Source organism: Pseudopipra pipra, chromosome 1 (genome assembly GCF_036250125.1).
Source record: "Pseudopipra pipra isolate bDixPip1 chromosome 1, bDixPip1.hap1, whole genome shotgun sequence".
Lineage (NCBI taxonomy): Eukaryota > Metazoa > Chordata > Aves > Passeriformes > Pipridae > Pseudopipra > Pseudopipra pipra.
In genome coordinates this window covers 26,907,896-26,925,327 of record NC_087549.1, presented here as the reverse complement: position 1 = coordinate 26,925,327, position 17,432 = coordinate 26,907,896, and the positions used below count along the sequence as shown (strand labels likewise).

Below are 17,432 nucleotides of genomic sequence, written 5' to 3'. Positions count from 1 at the left end.
CTGTTTACAATTTCAAGCAATGCAGTGATTAGCTGTAAACAACTGAGGAAATATATTAGTCTCTCTATAAAATGTGTTTGTAACTTCATTTTAACAGATTTTTGGAAGGCCCAGCATTGACCTTGTTTTACTTCATCTCAATTGAGTTGGAGTTTAGTGCTACGAGTATCATCTTCTGTGTCCCTACAGGAATCAAAGATTTCTGGACACTCTGGAGGGTTGTTACTGGGTCTGTTTCACCAGTGTGTGGAGATTTTGTTCTTGTGATAGGACATAGTTTCACTAAGATGCATCTACTTGGTGAATTGATGTGTTGTAACTAGTGTATAGCAAGCTCTAATAAGCACGGTAATTTTCTTGGTCAAGGTAATTGAGGTAAATGAAGTGCATTACTCACTAAGAACATGCTACCAGCAGGAGTTCTCTTTATTAGCCTGGTTGTGCACCACATAGAAAATTGCCTCTTAATCTTTGTTTTGTTTTCCTTTTTTGCTATTAGCAATTAAAGAGGAAAAAAATCTCCTTCATGGGCCTAAGAAGGACTGGTATAGTCTATTAGGTAATAGGACGTGGCTATGAAAAGGGCGAACTACAAGCATGAAATTCAGTCTTCCTGAACCACCCGTGTTCATATGGCAGTTTGCAGCACTGAAGCTCCCTTTTATTTGAAAATGTGTTTCTGCATTTGAAAAAGCAAAATCAGAAGAGTAATCTTTCTGGGTGGGAGTGTTGAATTTTTTTTATATAATTGTTAACATTTTATTAAAATTTCTTTAGTGCATTTTATATTAACTTATTTTTTTCATAATAGCTAGGTTCTGAAGGTGGCATATCGGATATAATATTTTGTTCCTCTCTAATCATAACTGAGAATGTATAAGAACTTGAGGTGAAACCTAAGAGCATAGGAAGCATCAGTTACTTACTGTAATTTTTTTTATTAATGTGTTTTTGGATATTTGGCCTGCAAATATGGATTATTATTTTACGCAGCATTTTACAGAGTGGGGTTCATGATCTTTGACTGGGGTTTCAGAGTACTGACTTAGTATAAATAGTACATTGTAATCTCTTTGATAATCTGGGAAGATGAAACACTCTTACAAATTTAGCTGGGCTTAAAGGCTTTTAGAAGACACAGAGGAGAGAAAAGGTCATAGAAGCTCTGTGTGTCCCTCCATTTTCTCTCATCTATCCTCTCAGATGCTTTGTTCACCATTCTTCCTACGTTTTCCTGGACTTGCTGTGACTTCTTTGTCTCGTTCCCTGATGCCCGACATCTACTATTATTTTTTCCTTAGGCATCCATTTCCTCTCTGCTTTTACCTGCCAAAAGACTTTGTGCAGTCCTCTTCTTCACCGGATTTAGCATGCCACAGGCTCTGTATTCGCTCCTGGCCTTCAGTGTGGAGAGAGTCATGCAAAGGTTTCACATTAGCCTCTCCTGTGTCACTTTGTGATAATCTCAGTCATGGCTTTCCGATTATATTTTTTTTGTTAGATTTTGGACTCCAAATAGTATTCTCACAAAGCATTTTGTCACTTTCTTTTGTGTACAAATGGCTATATTCCTCTGCTGGCATAAGCCAGGGGCTTGTCCTTGTGAGTCCCTGGTGATGTGCCAGGTTTGCTTATGTGCTACACAGTCCCTCACAGGAAATGCTTGCATGGCAGCTCAAAAAAGGTGAAGGATTGTGTGTGCACATGCGTGTTTTTACAAACCCTCCACGACAGAAAGGAATCTGCATATGTTATAAAGCCTGCAATGATGCTTTGTGCTAGTTCCTTGTTAATAAGATTCCACTGTCTTCTATTACAGTGCAAGTGAGGTCCTAAATGTTCTTCTGCTTCCGCATTTCTTGTTGTGAAGAGAGAGAATAGTCTTAGCCCGCCGTTCCAGAGGTTATTATTACTCAGCAAATAGTTTGTGCGAGCCCACCTCTCAAGCCTGTCAAGGTCCCTCTGGATAGCATCCAATCCCATCCATTCCCTCCAATGTGTAGATCACACCACACAGTTTGGTGTTGCCCAATACCAACCCCAAGGGACACCACTCATTACTGATCTCTATTTGAGCAGTATCCAAATGTAGATTAAACAGTGACAGGGACAAGTCCTGGCCAATGGGACTCTTAGTTGACTATCCTCACTATCCTAACAGTTCTTGGTATGGCTTTAATTAATTAAATTAGCACTTTTCCAAATAACTCCCAGATATGGAAATACCTAGAAATTAGCAATGAGCAAATTCTTTGGGAGGAATTTTTTGCTGTTCTAGTTGGCCTCAGTGTTGGACAGTGATTTGAGCATGTTTCATTTATAGCTACTTTTGTTGACTACATGTATCTATTTGACTCAAATTCTCATAGCTTTTCTCATGTGACAAAGGCAGTTGATTTCCTTAAAAATATTCTAGTGAGCAGATCTGAACACATAGACTCAAGAAAGCAGTAACTTTGATCAGGAACAATGTCTGAATAGACTTCCGTGAATCTTCCGAAGCAATTAATTAAATTCTCTCAAAGGCATATTTAAAAAATTATTCTCCTTCAAGCTCATACAATAGATCTGTTTAGTTTAGTTTCATGCCAATGGGATGACACCAGCACCATGCCTTCCAAGCTCTACTGCAGAATTTAGTGGGTAACTGTTTTGCTAGTAGAATTTACCAAATATTTACTGTATTTTTAGAAGCTGTTCCTTAGATTAGACTGACTAGATTTATCTGGATGCACATATGACACTGAGTCAGAACAGTTATGAGAAGAAAATGTTTAACATAAACATTTTTAATTCCCTTTTAACAGACAGATTCTGTTTCTACTAATAAGCAACATATCTCTTTGTTTCATAAGCATATAATAATTATGTTAAACATGGTTACAGGATTTACCAGTGAAACTGTGTCTAATAACATATTGTACAATGATAAAAAAAAGATTCTTTATCTAGGTTTTAATTTTTGACCTACTAATTCCCATTCAAATTACTAAGTTATTTGTAACATTTCCATTCTTTCTAGTCAATTTATTTTTAATTGCATGCATTATTCTGTAGAGGTATGTGCAGTAGCATTTTGCTTGATTATTCTTTGTCACTGCAGTACAAAGTCTGTCTTAGCAAAGGAGAGGAAATAGGTAATAATCTTTATAAATTACCTCCATGTCAGGGAAAGACTTTAGTTTTGTGTCGTCAGGATAATCAAAATAAGAGAAAGCAAAGACAAGCAGGACAACTTTCTACTCTTTTCTAGACTGAGTGTATCTGTTTTTCTCCATTCAAAGTGATCTCAAAAGGCAGAAACTTCATGAAGCTTAGCAAAGGAAATACAAGTTTCCATACATGGAGTGCAATAACCCCATGTGAGAGGAAAGGCTTGGAGCTGACTGACTAGAAAACAGCTTTGCATAAAAGGATCTGGCAGTCCTGATAGACAAGAAATTTAACATGAATCCACAGTGTGTTCTTGCTGCAGTCAAGACTATCTACTTGCTCTGATTTAGAAAAAGCACCAGGGGTGCACAGCAAAAGGAAGAGAGATGACAGAAGCAAGTTAAAGCAAAGGAAAATTTAATTCTACCCAATTTTCATAATAAGAGTGGTCAAATGGTGGACTAAATTGCCCAGAGAAATGGTGGAAACTCCATTCTTGGAAATATACATTCACAATTACACTGAACAAAGTTCTAGGCAACCTGATCTAACTGGGAATTGGTTCTAACCTCTAAATGCTCTTAGCACGTGTTTGGACCTCATTGCTTCTGAAGATCTTTAAAGATCTTTATCTTCAGCAGTGACAGAGACAGTGGCATAAAGTGCAGCCTCAGCAAGTTTGCAGATGACACCAAGTTGAGTGGTGCAGTTGACACACTTGAAGGATGGGCTGCCATCCAAAGGGACCTGGACAAGCTTAAGAAGTGGGCCCACAGGAATCTCATGAGGTTCAACAAGGCCAAGTACAAGGTTTTACCCTGGGTTGGGGTAACCTCCAGTATCCATACAGGCTGGGGGATAAATGGATGGAGACTGGCCCCAGGGAGAAGAACTCGGGGTGCTGGTGGATGAAAAGCTGGATATTGTATCCTGGACTGCATCTAAAGAAATGTTGCCAGCAGGTTGCTGGAGCTGATTCTTTCTCTCAAATCTGCTCTACCTGGAGCACCGTGTTCAGCTCTGAAGTCGTCAGTGTAGGAAGGACAAAGACCTGTTTTAGCAGGTCCAGGGGAGAGCCACAAATATAATCAGAAGGCTGGAGCATCTCTCTTATGAGGAAAGGCTGAGACAGTTGGAGTTTTTAAGCCTGGAGAAAAGAAGGCTTCGGGGAGATCTTTTTGGTGACCTTTTAGTACTTAAAAGAGGCTTACAAGAAAGATAGGGACAAACATTTTAGCAGGTCTTGTGGTATGACGAGGTGTTTTAAAGTTGGAGAGGGCAGATTTAGGTTAGATATAAGGAAGAAATTTTTTACCATCAGACTGGTGGAACACTGGCACAGGTTGCCAAGAGAGGTGGTGGATGCCCCATCCCTAAAAACACTCAGGGTCAGGTGGAATGGGGCTCTGAGCAACCTGATCTAGTTGTAGTTGTCCCTACTTATTGCAGAAGGGTTGGAGGAGGTGACCTTTAAAGATCCCTTCCAACCCAAACAAGTCTATGATTCTACGAATCTGTGATTCGGTAATGAATGTAGACTATTGCAAGATTATTGTTTTCTAGACTTCATATTTATCACTATTTTAGCAAAACAGTCACCTCAGCTTTTTCCAAAGGTTGAATGATCCTAGATTTTCCCCCGAAGTAATATTACTGTTTAGTTTATTTGTCTCTTCTCAGAAAGATGTAGTACTAATACTCTGGTTGTGGACATTAATGCTGATTTAATGGTACAACTAAGAAAAAAATATGCAGGGTAAAAAGTTTCAAGTCCGAATGATGTGACAAACATTCCAGCTATTCAGAGCAGTATTCTGGGACCTTGTTCTTTGCTCAGGTAGAGTAATAATAACTGAGCGGCAGCATGTTAAAATTAGCATATGATCATAGTTGAGCAAATCCTTTTTCTCATTCCTGCAATTTAGGATGATATACACAACAAACTATCAAATGAACATAATAAATGAATGCCTTATATATATGTTGCCTTAGAATTGAAATAAAGCTCTTCAGATACTTACAGGAGGATTAAAGAATTGACATATGGAACACAGAAATATTAGGTCATGATGTAAGGGAAAAAGCTTCAAATTTTTTAATTGAATTTACTCACTTATCATCTTCTTTCCCATCTTTCAGTTGATGCTCTTCCTGTTGAGTTGCCTTAGCTGGTTCAGTTGAGTTTTCAGTTTTTGAAGGCTCAGGTGCTTTTGCTGATCCTGTATCTAGAAAAAAAGTTTTATTTTTTTGAATAGAAATTTTTAAAGAACCACAGTAATACTTTTGAAGGAATCACATTTTGTCTGACATTTCTGTAGTGGACAAGCACTACATGACACTGCTTCTGGGACCTGACCTCTGAACAATTTCCTGCATAAATCTATTTCAATGCCAGCTATACAGAACTTGTTTATGATAAATACACCTTTTAGAATATGTAATTTTCTTGTGGTTTTTAAACTAGATGCATCAACAATGGTCAATACAGAGCTCTTCTATATTTATGAGGGACAAGAACTCATGCAGTATGATAGAATTTTAGTGTGTGCTTATTTAAAAAAATTGTAGAGGGCAGACAGATAGATCTGTCCAGAAACGCCCTGTGAAATACAGGAAGAAAATGAAGAGTAGCTTATTTGCTTATGCATAGAAATGCTAATGAGATTATTTATACTACAGAGTTTGAACTGCATTGTTGTTGCTTCAGCTGCCATGACAGTCCTGTTTGTTGCTGAGTAAGTTATGATAGGAATATAACATTAAGGATGTGAGTATGTCATACTTTGGTTAGTATGACATACTTTTTGTTACTATCAAGTTTTTTAAAGGAATCGCAAGTAGGAAGCTTGTAGAGTTTGAAACAAATGGTATAGTCTCTTGCTATTTAAGTGGTCTTAAGTGATGATTTTTTACAATTGATCTTATATCTTTGTTTTAAATTTTTATGTTGAAAAATAATTTGATAGCTTTCATCAGTCTGACACTTTGCATAAAGGAGGGACAAGCTCAGCCTTCATAAATACTTTCACTACACGATTATAGAGGAAAAAGCTTGGCAGCAAAGCATCTCAGCAAATAAATCAGGAGCCTGTTATGTATTCTGTATTCTGTATTTTAAGTTTGAGATATCTCAAAGAAAATCAAACCTTGACTATTTTGAATACATAGTGTAAGATTACTTTTCTGATAGTTAAGCTCCATATTTAGAGAGCTATTCAATTCAGAGGGGTAAAGGCAATTGCAACATTAAACTGTCAAGCTACTTATCTGGAAGGTGGTTGCTTGAAATTGCATTGAAACAAAACCTTGTGAAGGACTGTGGGTCAGTTTGTTTACAACACTGGATATACCAAACTACCCCCCTAATTCAGATTTGGGATCATATGTTCTTCCAGACATCTATTAAGAACAGACACTATGTTTCTTGAGCTGAGTTTCAGACTTCTACCACACAGACAACTGATTACAGGACCAATAGGGCATTTCTAGAACTTTTTCTTAGTATTTAGGTTAAGAAGCAAGAACATCCTATGTGAGCCCTGCTACTCTTACAGGAATTCATTTCTTTAACAGGATCAAGGGCAAGACCTAGACAGAAGTGTCTGTGTATGCCAGAAATGCTCAGCCCACAGTCCAAAAAGCAGCTTAAGTGAGAAAAAGAAATCCATGTTCCCCAATATGCTGGTTAACTGGGTTTTGACTTAGCAAGCTTAGGGGTTAATTTTCATATAATCCCTTGAAGAAATGTGGCACTACGGAGTATGAAAAACAGTCTGCAGGATTTGTATCACTTATAACCTTTAAACTGGAAAGATTTTTTTTAGGAATTCCATTTAAAACTCCGATATTCAATTGAATTTTATGGCTTGAATTGAAAACAGTATCTTGCCCACTTAGTGAAAATGCAGATTATTGCTTCCTTTCTGAAGCAGTCAGTATTGCAGTACTATCTTGAGGAAAAGTCTGTTGAAAATATGTCAGTACTGAATGTTTCATGAACGTTACCTGAAGGATCTGCCAGTGAATTTTCAAGATACAGAATAGTATGCATTCAGGGAAACGAAGACTGCAAAGAGGACTGTTACTGTTCCTATCCCCAGGAAGGTTCAAGAAAACATGAGAGAGTTTCTACAATTTGATTTCAGGGGTTCAAAATTCTTTTCTGAGAGATCCAGCCAAAAAGACTAGTTTTTTTTAGGAAGGAGGGATTTTGAAGTGGGTTCAGGCTTCTGACATTATGAATACGTTCTCACAGCAAAATAAAATTTATTTCTCCTAGGCATTTCATGGAATCCTATGTAAGAAAATCACAGAGGAGCCCCAGTTAGAGAAAATAAAGGGGGATTGGACCTATTTATAACTGACTAATTTGTGAGTCTTGCTACTGAACCCTAACCCGTTAAATTTCTATTTAACCCTTTCCTCAGGGAATCTCTACAAATTATGCTAGTGACTGTGCTCTCCTTGTCGCACAATCCTTCTGTGATTTTGTGGTCAACATGAGATGATTTAGAAAAGATGATGCAAGAACCAAAAATTTCAGCACTTACTGCAGTTTCTGGTCCTTTTTGAATTCATGGTTCCCAGTTCTTCCTGCCCTGACTCCACCAGCCAAAAAGCCATGTACTCAATCAAGAGTGAAAGCAAGGCAAATCTCAACATTTCTGTAATCATATCACTTTGGGAATTTTCTTTGTTATAGTAGTTGCTCCTAGTTGCATCTATACTGGTATAGAATACAACTTAATATGAATAATCAGAACAGTGAAATGGTGCTGAAGGTATGGCATCCAATTTGTATCTGTCAGATATAAATATCTGGCATATCTGGCAGATGTATTTCAAATGAGGTTTATTGTGATCCTCTGAAATTAATGACAATCAGTAGCTTGAGTAAAGTAGTTTGACTCATGGAGTGTTTCTTCTGGTTTAGTTTTATTCTAAAGGAATCCAGAGGTTTTTTTGGTGGAAAAAGCAGAGCACAGCAGGGTATAATCAGATTTTTTTCAGAAGGGTATTCTTCATTTCAAATAAAATGCCTGTGTAGACATATTATTTAGTGTAATGGGCTCCTGAGTAAGACAATCCTCTGGAATGACAACATGTATGAGAAGCAAAGACCTCAAAGTAAAAAATATATGGTCCTTGCACATAAAAATTTCATTGCAGAAGGGTAACGACTCCTCAGCCTGCTAGATATTCTCAAGGAATTCAGTCTGATATCTGAACCCAGACTGACCATTAAATGCTGACTAGACTCAGACTGATGGAAAACCTTATAATCCCAGGAATATTCCAAACTTTCACATACAAAAATTCATAAATTTCTAGGACCTACACAAGGTTTATTTATATTAGGATTAGAATAGCATGGCCTAGCACCACTGCCAGCTACGTGTTAACTTTTAATTGTCTCTTTCTATGTGAAATTGTGAGGGCTATCTGCATAATCACATTTAAAAAAAAACCCAGTTGCTTCTTCATGGCTTAAATCTAGCTGGTAGCCCTCTGACTTATGTGGCCAGGCCCAAGGGAATGCCCTTAAGAACAGCATGGTAGTTTTTTTAGGGAAAATTTAGCACACAACAGTTAGTTTCCAGAATAGATAATGATCCATCAGGTAGATGGCAGGCTTACAGGACAACAAAGAAATCTTCTATTTGCTCTGCATAACTTTGGGCATGGTAAAGAAATCATGAGTGTGAAAAAAGAGGCGGAATCATGCCAAGGCACCAACAATGAAAGAAATTTTCAAAACATGTAGACCCATGCTTACTCAAAAAAATAACAGACTTGAGTTTTTCTAAATTATTTCCATTCCCCTTATACTGGAATAAAGGTAGGTTAAGTTGTGAATGTATTAGTAGTAGGAGTTGAGGAATGTAGCTCACTGGTGTCTACATATTCTAGATATTTGGCCTGCCCAGGAGAATAATATATTTTAAAACTGAATTGGGTAGGTGTTGTTGGTTCTCTTTTAAGAAGGAAGGGGAAAATGACAGTTGTGGAAGTATTACTTTGTGGGCAAAACAATGTTTAATGGAATCCCTCAAAAAGGTATCCGATTAAATTTAGAGGCCCACTGAAACCACGTCATATCAATGATCTGTCCAGGAGAGCAAGGAACAAGGAAAAGACTCAAGTCATGAGACCTATTTGTTTACCTTTCTTAGTCTTTCTGATTTTTCTCATTTTTCACAGGTTTTGGTTCTTCCAGGAGAGAATTAGTCCAGGAAAAAAAAATTTTATTCTTTGGCCATGAATACTGTCATGTTCCTTCCAGCAGTAGAGCATAAGATTTTTATTTTCTACCATAGCAAGTAGTTAGCAAAAAAGAAGGGCTACGTCTGTCATTTTACACTAATTCATCATTTCTTCTACTTCCCAGTCCTATTTTGTCGGGGATGAAGAGGAGACAGAATTTGAATGGTGGAAGAAAGAACAAGAGAGGTGTCTGGAGATGAGTGACGTCCCCGACACGGATGACAACTACATCACCCCGATTTGGGAGCTTTATACTCATGTGTTATGGGCATTTAGTTAAATTCATGTTTACTACTTGTTTGAACCCTTAAATCAGTTTTATAAAAATCCCTTGTTATGTATACCCTTGTTTTTCCCCTTTCCTGATTGGTTCAAATTCGCTGCATTGAAGCTGTTACTCTCCCAGTTGGGAAATGTTCCAACCCCTTTTTTCCTTATATGGTTTTCATTAGCATACTCCTCCCTAACTCCTCCCTTTTTCCAGACCCTTCCATCCCAACCTTATAAAAGCAGGTGCATTCTTAATAAAGCACCCATTTTCCCTCCAATCTCCCAAGAGTGGCTTGTCCTTTCTTCTGCAAAGGATCCTGACACACTATTTCTGCTGCTACTGATGTTATTCAAAAACCCTAGATTTGCAAAAGGTAATTACAACCTCTGCAGCCTGACTAGGACAGCTCCTTCCTCTTATTCCCACCAAAGGGCCGTGTGGAGACTGAAGTGCTGAGATGCAAACCTGTTGTTCAGAGCAAGGGAAGAGATTGCCTGAGCAAGCAGCTGCAAACAGCAGCAGGACGCTTAGGGATAGAAGAAAAAGCACTTTGCACTGTGGAGACAGCAGCCCTACTGGTAATTTAGCATCAGTATCCATGCCTCTGGAACAGTCATACAATCTGAAGGGATTTTCTGCAAGAAAGTAATAAAACACAGATCTCTCAGTCACTAGACTGACTTTAAAATTTGTATTTCTTGGATCACTTACGTCCAGCACACATTTCACAGCCAGTAACTGGCCTGTACCATCAGAAATGTATTAGCCCTACTGAAAATAAAAAGTAAAAAAAAAAAAAGAAAAGCAAAATGTAAAAAAAAAATTAGTTTTTAACTATAAAGATATGAATAAGTGTCAGCAGCAAGATAGCAGCCATTTGAGTCCAGAACAGAAAAAGTTCTTCCCTTCAGGAAGGGAAGAATTTCTTCCCTGGAATTCCCAGCCAGCTCCATTGCCTTGTATTAGCAGTCTGACCGTAGTCTTATCTATGCTTCCCCTCACATCTGTAGTGGTTGGGTATATGTGAAGGTGGAACTTGTCATGGCTAGCAACTACTTATATAAAAAGCAGAGTTCCTGGGCTTCTTCTTGGGCTGTTCAAAAGCACATTTTAGCACAACTTGATTGTTGGCTGACATAATCTCACTTCATTTTGAATTCACAATATATTGTTTTACAGGATGATTTACAAAACATTGACTTGCTTGTATGTTTTTTTTTCTTTGGTGGAAGCTGTATTTCCATCAGAACACCCTAGTATAATGTCTGTTTTATATAAATTAAATATATAGTCAAATACTTTCTTTTACTGCTAACTGCCTTGTGGCTTTTACAAACATATAGGCATTTTAAAATACACTGATGCTTAAAAACTACTATATGATCACACAATGATAATGTTGTACTAAATATAGTTAGTTGACTTGTGTATGTAATATAGTTGTAAATATTAACACTCAGTTCTGATGTTTATGACCAGGATTAATGAAGGCAATGTTTATTTAAAGAACATTTAATGTTGTTCTTTTGTGTTCCTTTGGTAATGAAAGTAGTCCTGAAAATCTTATTGCTCTGAACTTTCTTGATCAGATTTTCAAGACTTAGCAGAAACACAGAACGGAATTAGTCATGGTAGAGAAAAAGACAAATATAAAGGAATACTTTATTTTTCTTCTATTGAATACATACATTTAATGGTTGCCTGAAAACCTTGTGTAGCTTGGTATTTCTGCTCTGTGCTGGTTTTGGCTGAGGTAGAGTTAATTTTCCTCACAGTGGCTGGTATGTGCTTATGGTTTGGATTTGTGCGGGACACAGGGCTAATAATATAAAGATGTTTTTATTACACAGAACCAAAGCCTTTTCTGGTTTTGTACTGGCTCGCTGGTGAGGAGACTGGTGTGCATGGGAGGCTGGGAGACGACATAGCTGGAACAGCTGACCCAAACTGACCAAAGGGATATTTTAGACCATATGACATTATGCTCAATATATAAAGTGGGGGAAAGAAGTAGGAACAAAGTTTGGAGTGATGTGGTTTGTCTTCCCAAGTAACCATTACATGTGATAGAGCTCTGCTCTCCTGGAGATGGCTGAACACCTGCCTGTGGGAAGAAATGAGTTAATTCCTTGTTTTGTTTTGCTTGTGTGCATGGCTTTTGCTTTCCCTAATAAACTATGGTTATCTCAACCCATGAGTTTTTTAGCTTTTACCCTTCTGATTCTCTCCCCAATCCCGTTGATGGGGGAGTTGGGAGAGAGGCTGCGTGGGGCTTGGTTACTGGCTGGGGTTAAACCACAACATGCTCGTATGATAGAACTATTTTAGTTAACATACGAACAACGTTGGCAATTTTAATGGTGCATGGAAATACTTGAGGATAGACAGCATTGTTTGGAACAGGAAACACTGCGTAAAGACATGGGTAGAGTCTGCTAGTAGGAGACAGAGTGGCTATTGTTTGAGTAATGTTTTTTTTTTAGCAGTGACATATATCCTTTGGAAACATAGTTTTAAACACTTAAAATCAGTGATTTTTTTTGCCATTTACTTTTACTGCAAAGTGTTAAAAAATTCGAAACAGGTTAGAAGTCTCAAATTGGCTGTTAAGTGTTATTGCCTGCAAAAGCAGTTTCTCTTAAGTAGAGTAAAGATTGACTTTACATTTGAAGCAGTAGAATGGGAGTGAGAGAACTGGTCTACAAATTCCCTGTGATACTTTTGACATAGTTAATAATTTCTTGATTGTCCTTGCCTCCCAGAGGTGTTCTTGAGCTATCCATAAATGTCTGAAAAACTACTATAGAGTCATGAAGATGTCAAGAACAAATAAACACACAGGAAACCTATGGACGAAGGAGAGAAGAGACTTCAGCTCTGACATTACAAAATACACAGCTTTATGACTTTACAAGAAAAATTTTTTGAACAAATGCTATGAGCAGGGGAAAAAAGTTCAGAAATCAGCAGGGGTAAAGTGAAACAGTCAGTAAGTAGGTCCATCTTGACTCTCAACTTCAGTGGCTAACAAAAGTATTATATAAGCTTATTTTCTATGTAAAGAAATAAAGATTGCATGAAGAAGCTGAGTTTGTTTTCCTAGCATTTAGACCTTTCACTCATGTGAAAAATAAAGATCTGAGAGGAATTAAAGACTTCATATCAGCAGGAGTGAAAGCAAGCTGATTAAACATATTTAAGTTCTTGGTAATCTTTAAAAAAAACATTTTAGGGGAATAATAGCTGCCTGTTTTCTCAGTGCCAGTAAAGAGTATAAAGGATAAGACAACAAGGAATAAGATTATTTCAAAGTCTCTTTGGATTGACAGGTTTAGTTCATTGGACTGCCTCATATTATATCATATACATAATTTGTATTTTTTGAAATATAAACTACTTATTTAACCCTGGATTTTGAGGTGCTAGGGGACAGATTTTAAAAAGCAGCTTAAGAGTCAGATTCATAAGAGGCCAAAGGGAGATTTTAGCTGCAAAATTTCACATTTAACTCAAATCATCCTTCTCAGAGGATTATAACTCAGTTGTAGTCCATGTAGATTTAGTTAGTACCTTATTAGCCAGAATTAGCCAGAGTTTTACAGCAACGGGAGTTTATTAGCCTGAATAAATATATCTGCTTCATTTCTGTCTACAGGAAAAGAGTGACCATCTTTTATACAACAGCTAATGATCAAAACTTTCCTCTGAGGAGATCTGAGTTCTGGGCCTTATTTATTTGCAATAGGGTCAAATACCTGTTGGGAGAATTAGTTTTTCCTTTTTTTAATGATTCAACAATGTTGTTGAAATCAAACTGAAATCAAAGTTCTTCATTCCTCCTACAAGGTTACTATTTTAATTAATAGGTTGGTTTCATGATCCACTTTGTATTCTATTTTCTTACATTTCATAGCATTTTGCATTCTTTTCTGCGCAATGATCCAGAGATTAGGAAGGACACAGAGTTCCCTCCCACATCTCTCTAGTCTAGGTAATTAGGAAACTCTATGGGAATGTGAGAGATATAGGTTTGAACTCTCTTATTATGAAAGAGGCAAGGTATAGCAGCTAGGCTAATATGTGAAAGGGGGCAGCTATCAACAGCTTCTGGTTTGTTTTTTTTGTTGGTTAAACATTTAGTGAATTATCCTTGAATACCTAAAAGAAAGTGGGAGAGAGTCTGGAGCAGAATTAAGTTCCTTTTGAGCAGCCCTTCCTTTGAGGCACTGCGCTGCTCACTTGAGATGCTTTCCAAAGCATCTAGGCTCTGAAAATACTAAATATCACTGAACATTAACATGGTAATCTCCCAGATGGGGTGTTCTGTCTACCTTATGATCCAGAGATGCAATTGTAGCATGTATAGAAATACCTATGGTAGTTTTGGTTTACCTTTCTCACTCAAGTCCTACCAAGAATGACGCAATGTCAACATGGACTTCAGTAAAAGATGAATAAATGTGACTGTGATTCTGGAAAGAAATCTTTGAGACACTTGTTGATTTAGTAGAAACAGCAAGACCAAACCCCAGAATATTGGAAAAAGACTATTTTCTAGTAAGGGAAAAGTTAGAAGGGGATGAGGATAGACTTCAGAACAGAAGTACTTAAGTGTGGTGCTGAGAACATTTGGAGAAAGGGAAAGAAAAGGGATGAGTTGGAAAGAATCTTACTGGAATTATCGGTTAGGAGGATGAAAGAAACTGTGAGACAGAGTGATAATGCAGTCAGCAGTTAGCAGGTGGAGGCCGGATGTGTCCTTCTAAATAGTATAACCACCAACAGAGCTATTGAACAGCAGTAGGTAAAACAAGGGAAACATTTGTATAGTCAGTCAGTTATGGGAGGTGATAAATATACAAAGAAATTATAGCAATTGGATCCAATATCACAGAGAACCTGTAATTAGGTGAATCACACTTTGTTAAATACATAAGAAAATGCAGGGAATAAATTTAAAAAATTAAACCATTAGGGAACAAACTGACTAAGCACAGAGAATTAAGAATGAACTCATTATGCAGAGGATTAATCACAAAGCAAGCTAGTGGGAGAGAGCAACTGAGGAGGTGGAGATGGGGCAATGAGTAGCCAACAAAGAAACCAAAAGTACCAGGTGTTGCTGAGTGAGGTAAGTGGCCAAGTTTTAATCAAACAGGCTCCAATGGTGCCTCCTGCTGAATCCTCATCTGTGCTGGGAACGTTGTGCTGCTTTGTGAAGCGTGAGGAGAAAGAGAGAAGGTGATGGCTGATTTTGGTCATGTGAAAAGAAGGGGGTGTTGATTTGTATGGAGCTGCAAACTGATACTATGATTAAAGGCTTTACCGGTTTATTTAATTCTGATTATACCAGAGAAGCTAATGAGAGATTGTGGAAAGGCTTTTCTCTAACTCTTTTGAAGTTCTCCAGTTAGCTGTTCTCCCTTAACTAATGTTGTTTGAGCCCTGGCTGTGCTTTTAATAATTCTCTCCAAATTTGTACCTACACCACAAAATGCTTTCTCAGGTCCCTTGCTTACCCACAGGTATTCTTATTATCTTCTTCTAGCAGCTGTCCATATGATTTGTAGGTCTGATACAAAGTCCACAAAATTTTGCAGGAGTTTTATCTAGACCCTCTTGTGACCTGCTTGAGTTCAGCCTCCCTTTTTTGCCCAGAGATAAGGGAGTTCCTTTTTCAGCTCTGATTATAAGGATGTATGTACAAGAATTCATAAGCTTTTCCTCAGGTGTGGTGCCTATGTAAATTCTCTGGCTTGTATAGCTGTTGACTATCTAACTCATTAGTACCCACATGGCTGTTTGAAAATGAGACTTAAATTACTTTCCAGAAAACTATGGATTTAAAAGTACCCCAAACAACCATGGAGCCTAACTACGTTGTTATACTTTTCTAAAGTATGCCATCACTTATTTTATATTTTAGAAGGAAAAAAAATCACAGAATATGCTAAGTTGGAAGGAATCCACAAGGATCATTGAGTCCAGCTCCTGGCCCTGCACAGGACAGTAGTTTAGTATCGCAAAATATAGATTAATGAGTTATATTAATCTGTAAAATTAGATTAGGTTTTGGATGGATACTTCATTTTGTCATGGGATAGCATCTGTGATTTAATGTTGCTAAAAAGCCACAAAACATGAAATTTGATTTTTTTCCATTGTTGCTACAGTTAATTCATGTCAGACTTTGTCTTCCCTTGATTTCATACTACAGATGTTATATAACAAGATAATTGCATTAAATCGACTTTGTTTAAAGTTTCATTATATGAGGAAAGGAATTGTGATACTTCTTATGATTACACAAAGCACAAGTAAGGATTATGAAATATCCTTGTAGTCTTTTTCCAATCTCTCCTCTCTTCTTAATTCATCTTTATCACAGAAAGCTTGAGGTTCCTCATCTTTGCTTTGCTGCTTCAGCGAAATGAACATGAACTGCTCTCCCAAAGAAAAGCATGAGGTGACAGGAAAGCTGGACTCTGTGTTTTTCTCTGGTACAGGAGGATGCAAAAGGAAAAGGCTGCACCACTAATGCTGTGAGGGAGGGAAGAGAGGACATGGCCCAGCAATAGTTGTTGCTTCACCTGAGCCTTTCTTTTGGTAGCTGCTGTAGCAGTCATTTTGGCTCTGGTATAAGCAAAATAGGCTTGGTTGTTGGAGGTGGTGGAAAAGGGGAGCAGAATAGCCATGACTAGCTGCTTAGGCAAATGAGTACCTCATTTTACTGCCCTGAGCTCTATGTTCCTGTGTTCCAGTCCTCAATGTCTTCTGAATGGTGATGGCAAATATTTTTAATGATTTTTTTTTTTTACTTATTTGATTTTTTAAAAATAGTTTTAAATAGCTGTTCCATGAAATATATGAACATCAGATAGTTTAAAGTCTGTCTTATCTTTGTGGGTTTTTAATACATGTGAGAAATATACCCAAAAGATACATTTCAAATATGCAATTTTCTTTCATAAGCTACTAAATACTTATTTTATAAATACCTTTACTACTAAAGTAAGATTTCTAAGTCAACTTACAATAAGGGGAAATAGATTTTCTTAGACTAGCTGATTAAAGTGGGCAAATTCATGAAGGGACTGTGTGCTCAAAAGCTTGTTACCTTTTGTTATGGTTGGATACTGCTCCTATTTTTGTAACAAATCATTGGTCTGGGGTCAATGACAATTCAGAGATCTCAATTTCCTCCACAAAAAAAAAAATAAGAGCTCCTGCCAGAGCACTTAGAGGAACAACAGTTTTATTTACAATGCTATATAGTATACATATATTTTGTCCAGAAAATCTTTGAATACTCATAAATAGCTTATTACTCACCTTGTTGGTTTGGTACTGGTTCTGCTTTATTATTGGCCTCTGCTTTCTGTGTTTCATCTGTTGTTTTGTTTTCATCCTTAAAAAAATAAACAGGATTAGAAACTGTAGATGCTTCTTGTTGAGAATGATAAAGGTGGTTTGATGTCTGCAACATTTTTGTAGGAATTGGATTAACCAAGTTGACACACACTGACTGTCGCTCCTTGGTTTTCTGTCTGTGTTTCCAAATGGATTCACAAAAGGACTTGGATGCTGAAATCAAAAACTAGTATCTCCACATCCTCTGTGCAAACTCAGTTGCATAGAGTTCTGCTGCTACCTGTTCACAGAGCTGACTTGCTTCTCTGAGTTAGTCATACTTCTGCCTAAATCTTCTGTTGGGCAAATACACCTGGTATGTTTTGATCTAACT

At 37.4% G+C, this 17,432-nt stretch overlaps 1 protein-coding gene across 1 annotated transcript in view; it reads right to left on the bottom strand.

Annotated features, from left to right (window-relative positions):
- The window catches only part of CNGB3 (cyclic nucleotide gated channel subunit beta 3), a 59,687-nt gene that overhangs the window by 39,981 nt on the left and 2,274 nt on the right, over window positions 1-17,432 (bottom strand). The window contains exons 2-3 of the mRNA XM_064640542.1: window positions 17,021-17,096; window positions 5,267-5,378 (exon numbers count right to left, since the gene is read on the bottom strand). Coding sequence (XP_064496612.1) covers window positions 5,267-5,378; window positions 17,021-17,096 — 188 coding nt within the window. The remainder of the gene's footprint in view (window positions 1-5,266; window positions 5,379-17,020; window positions 17,097-17,432) is intronic.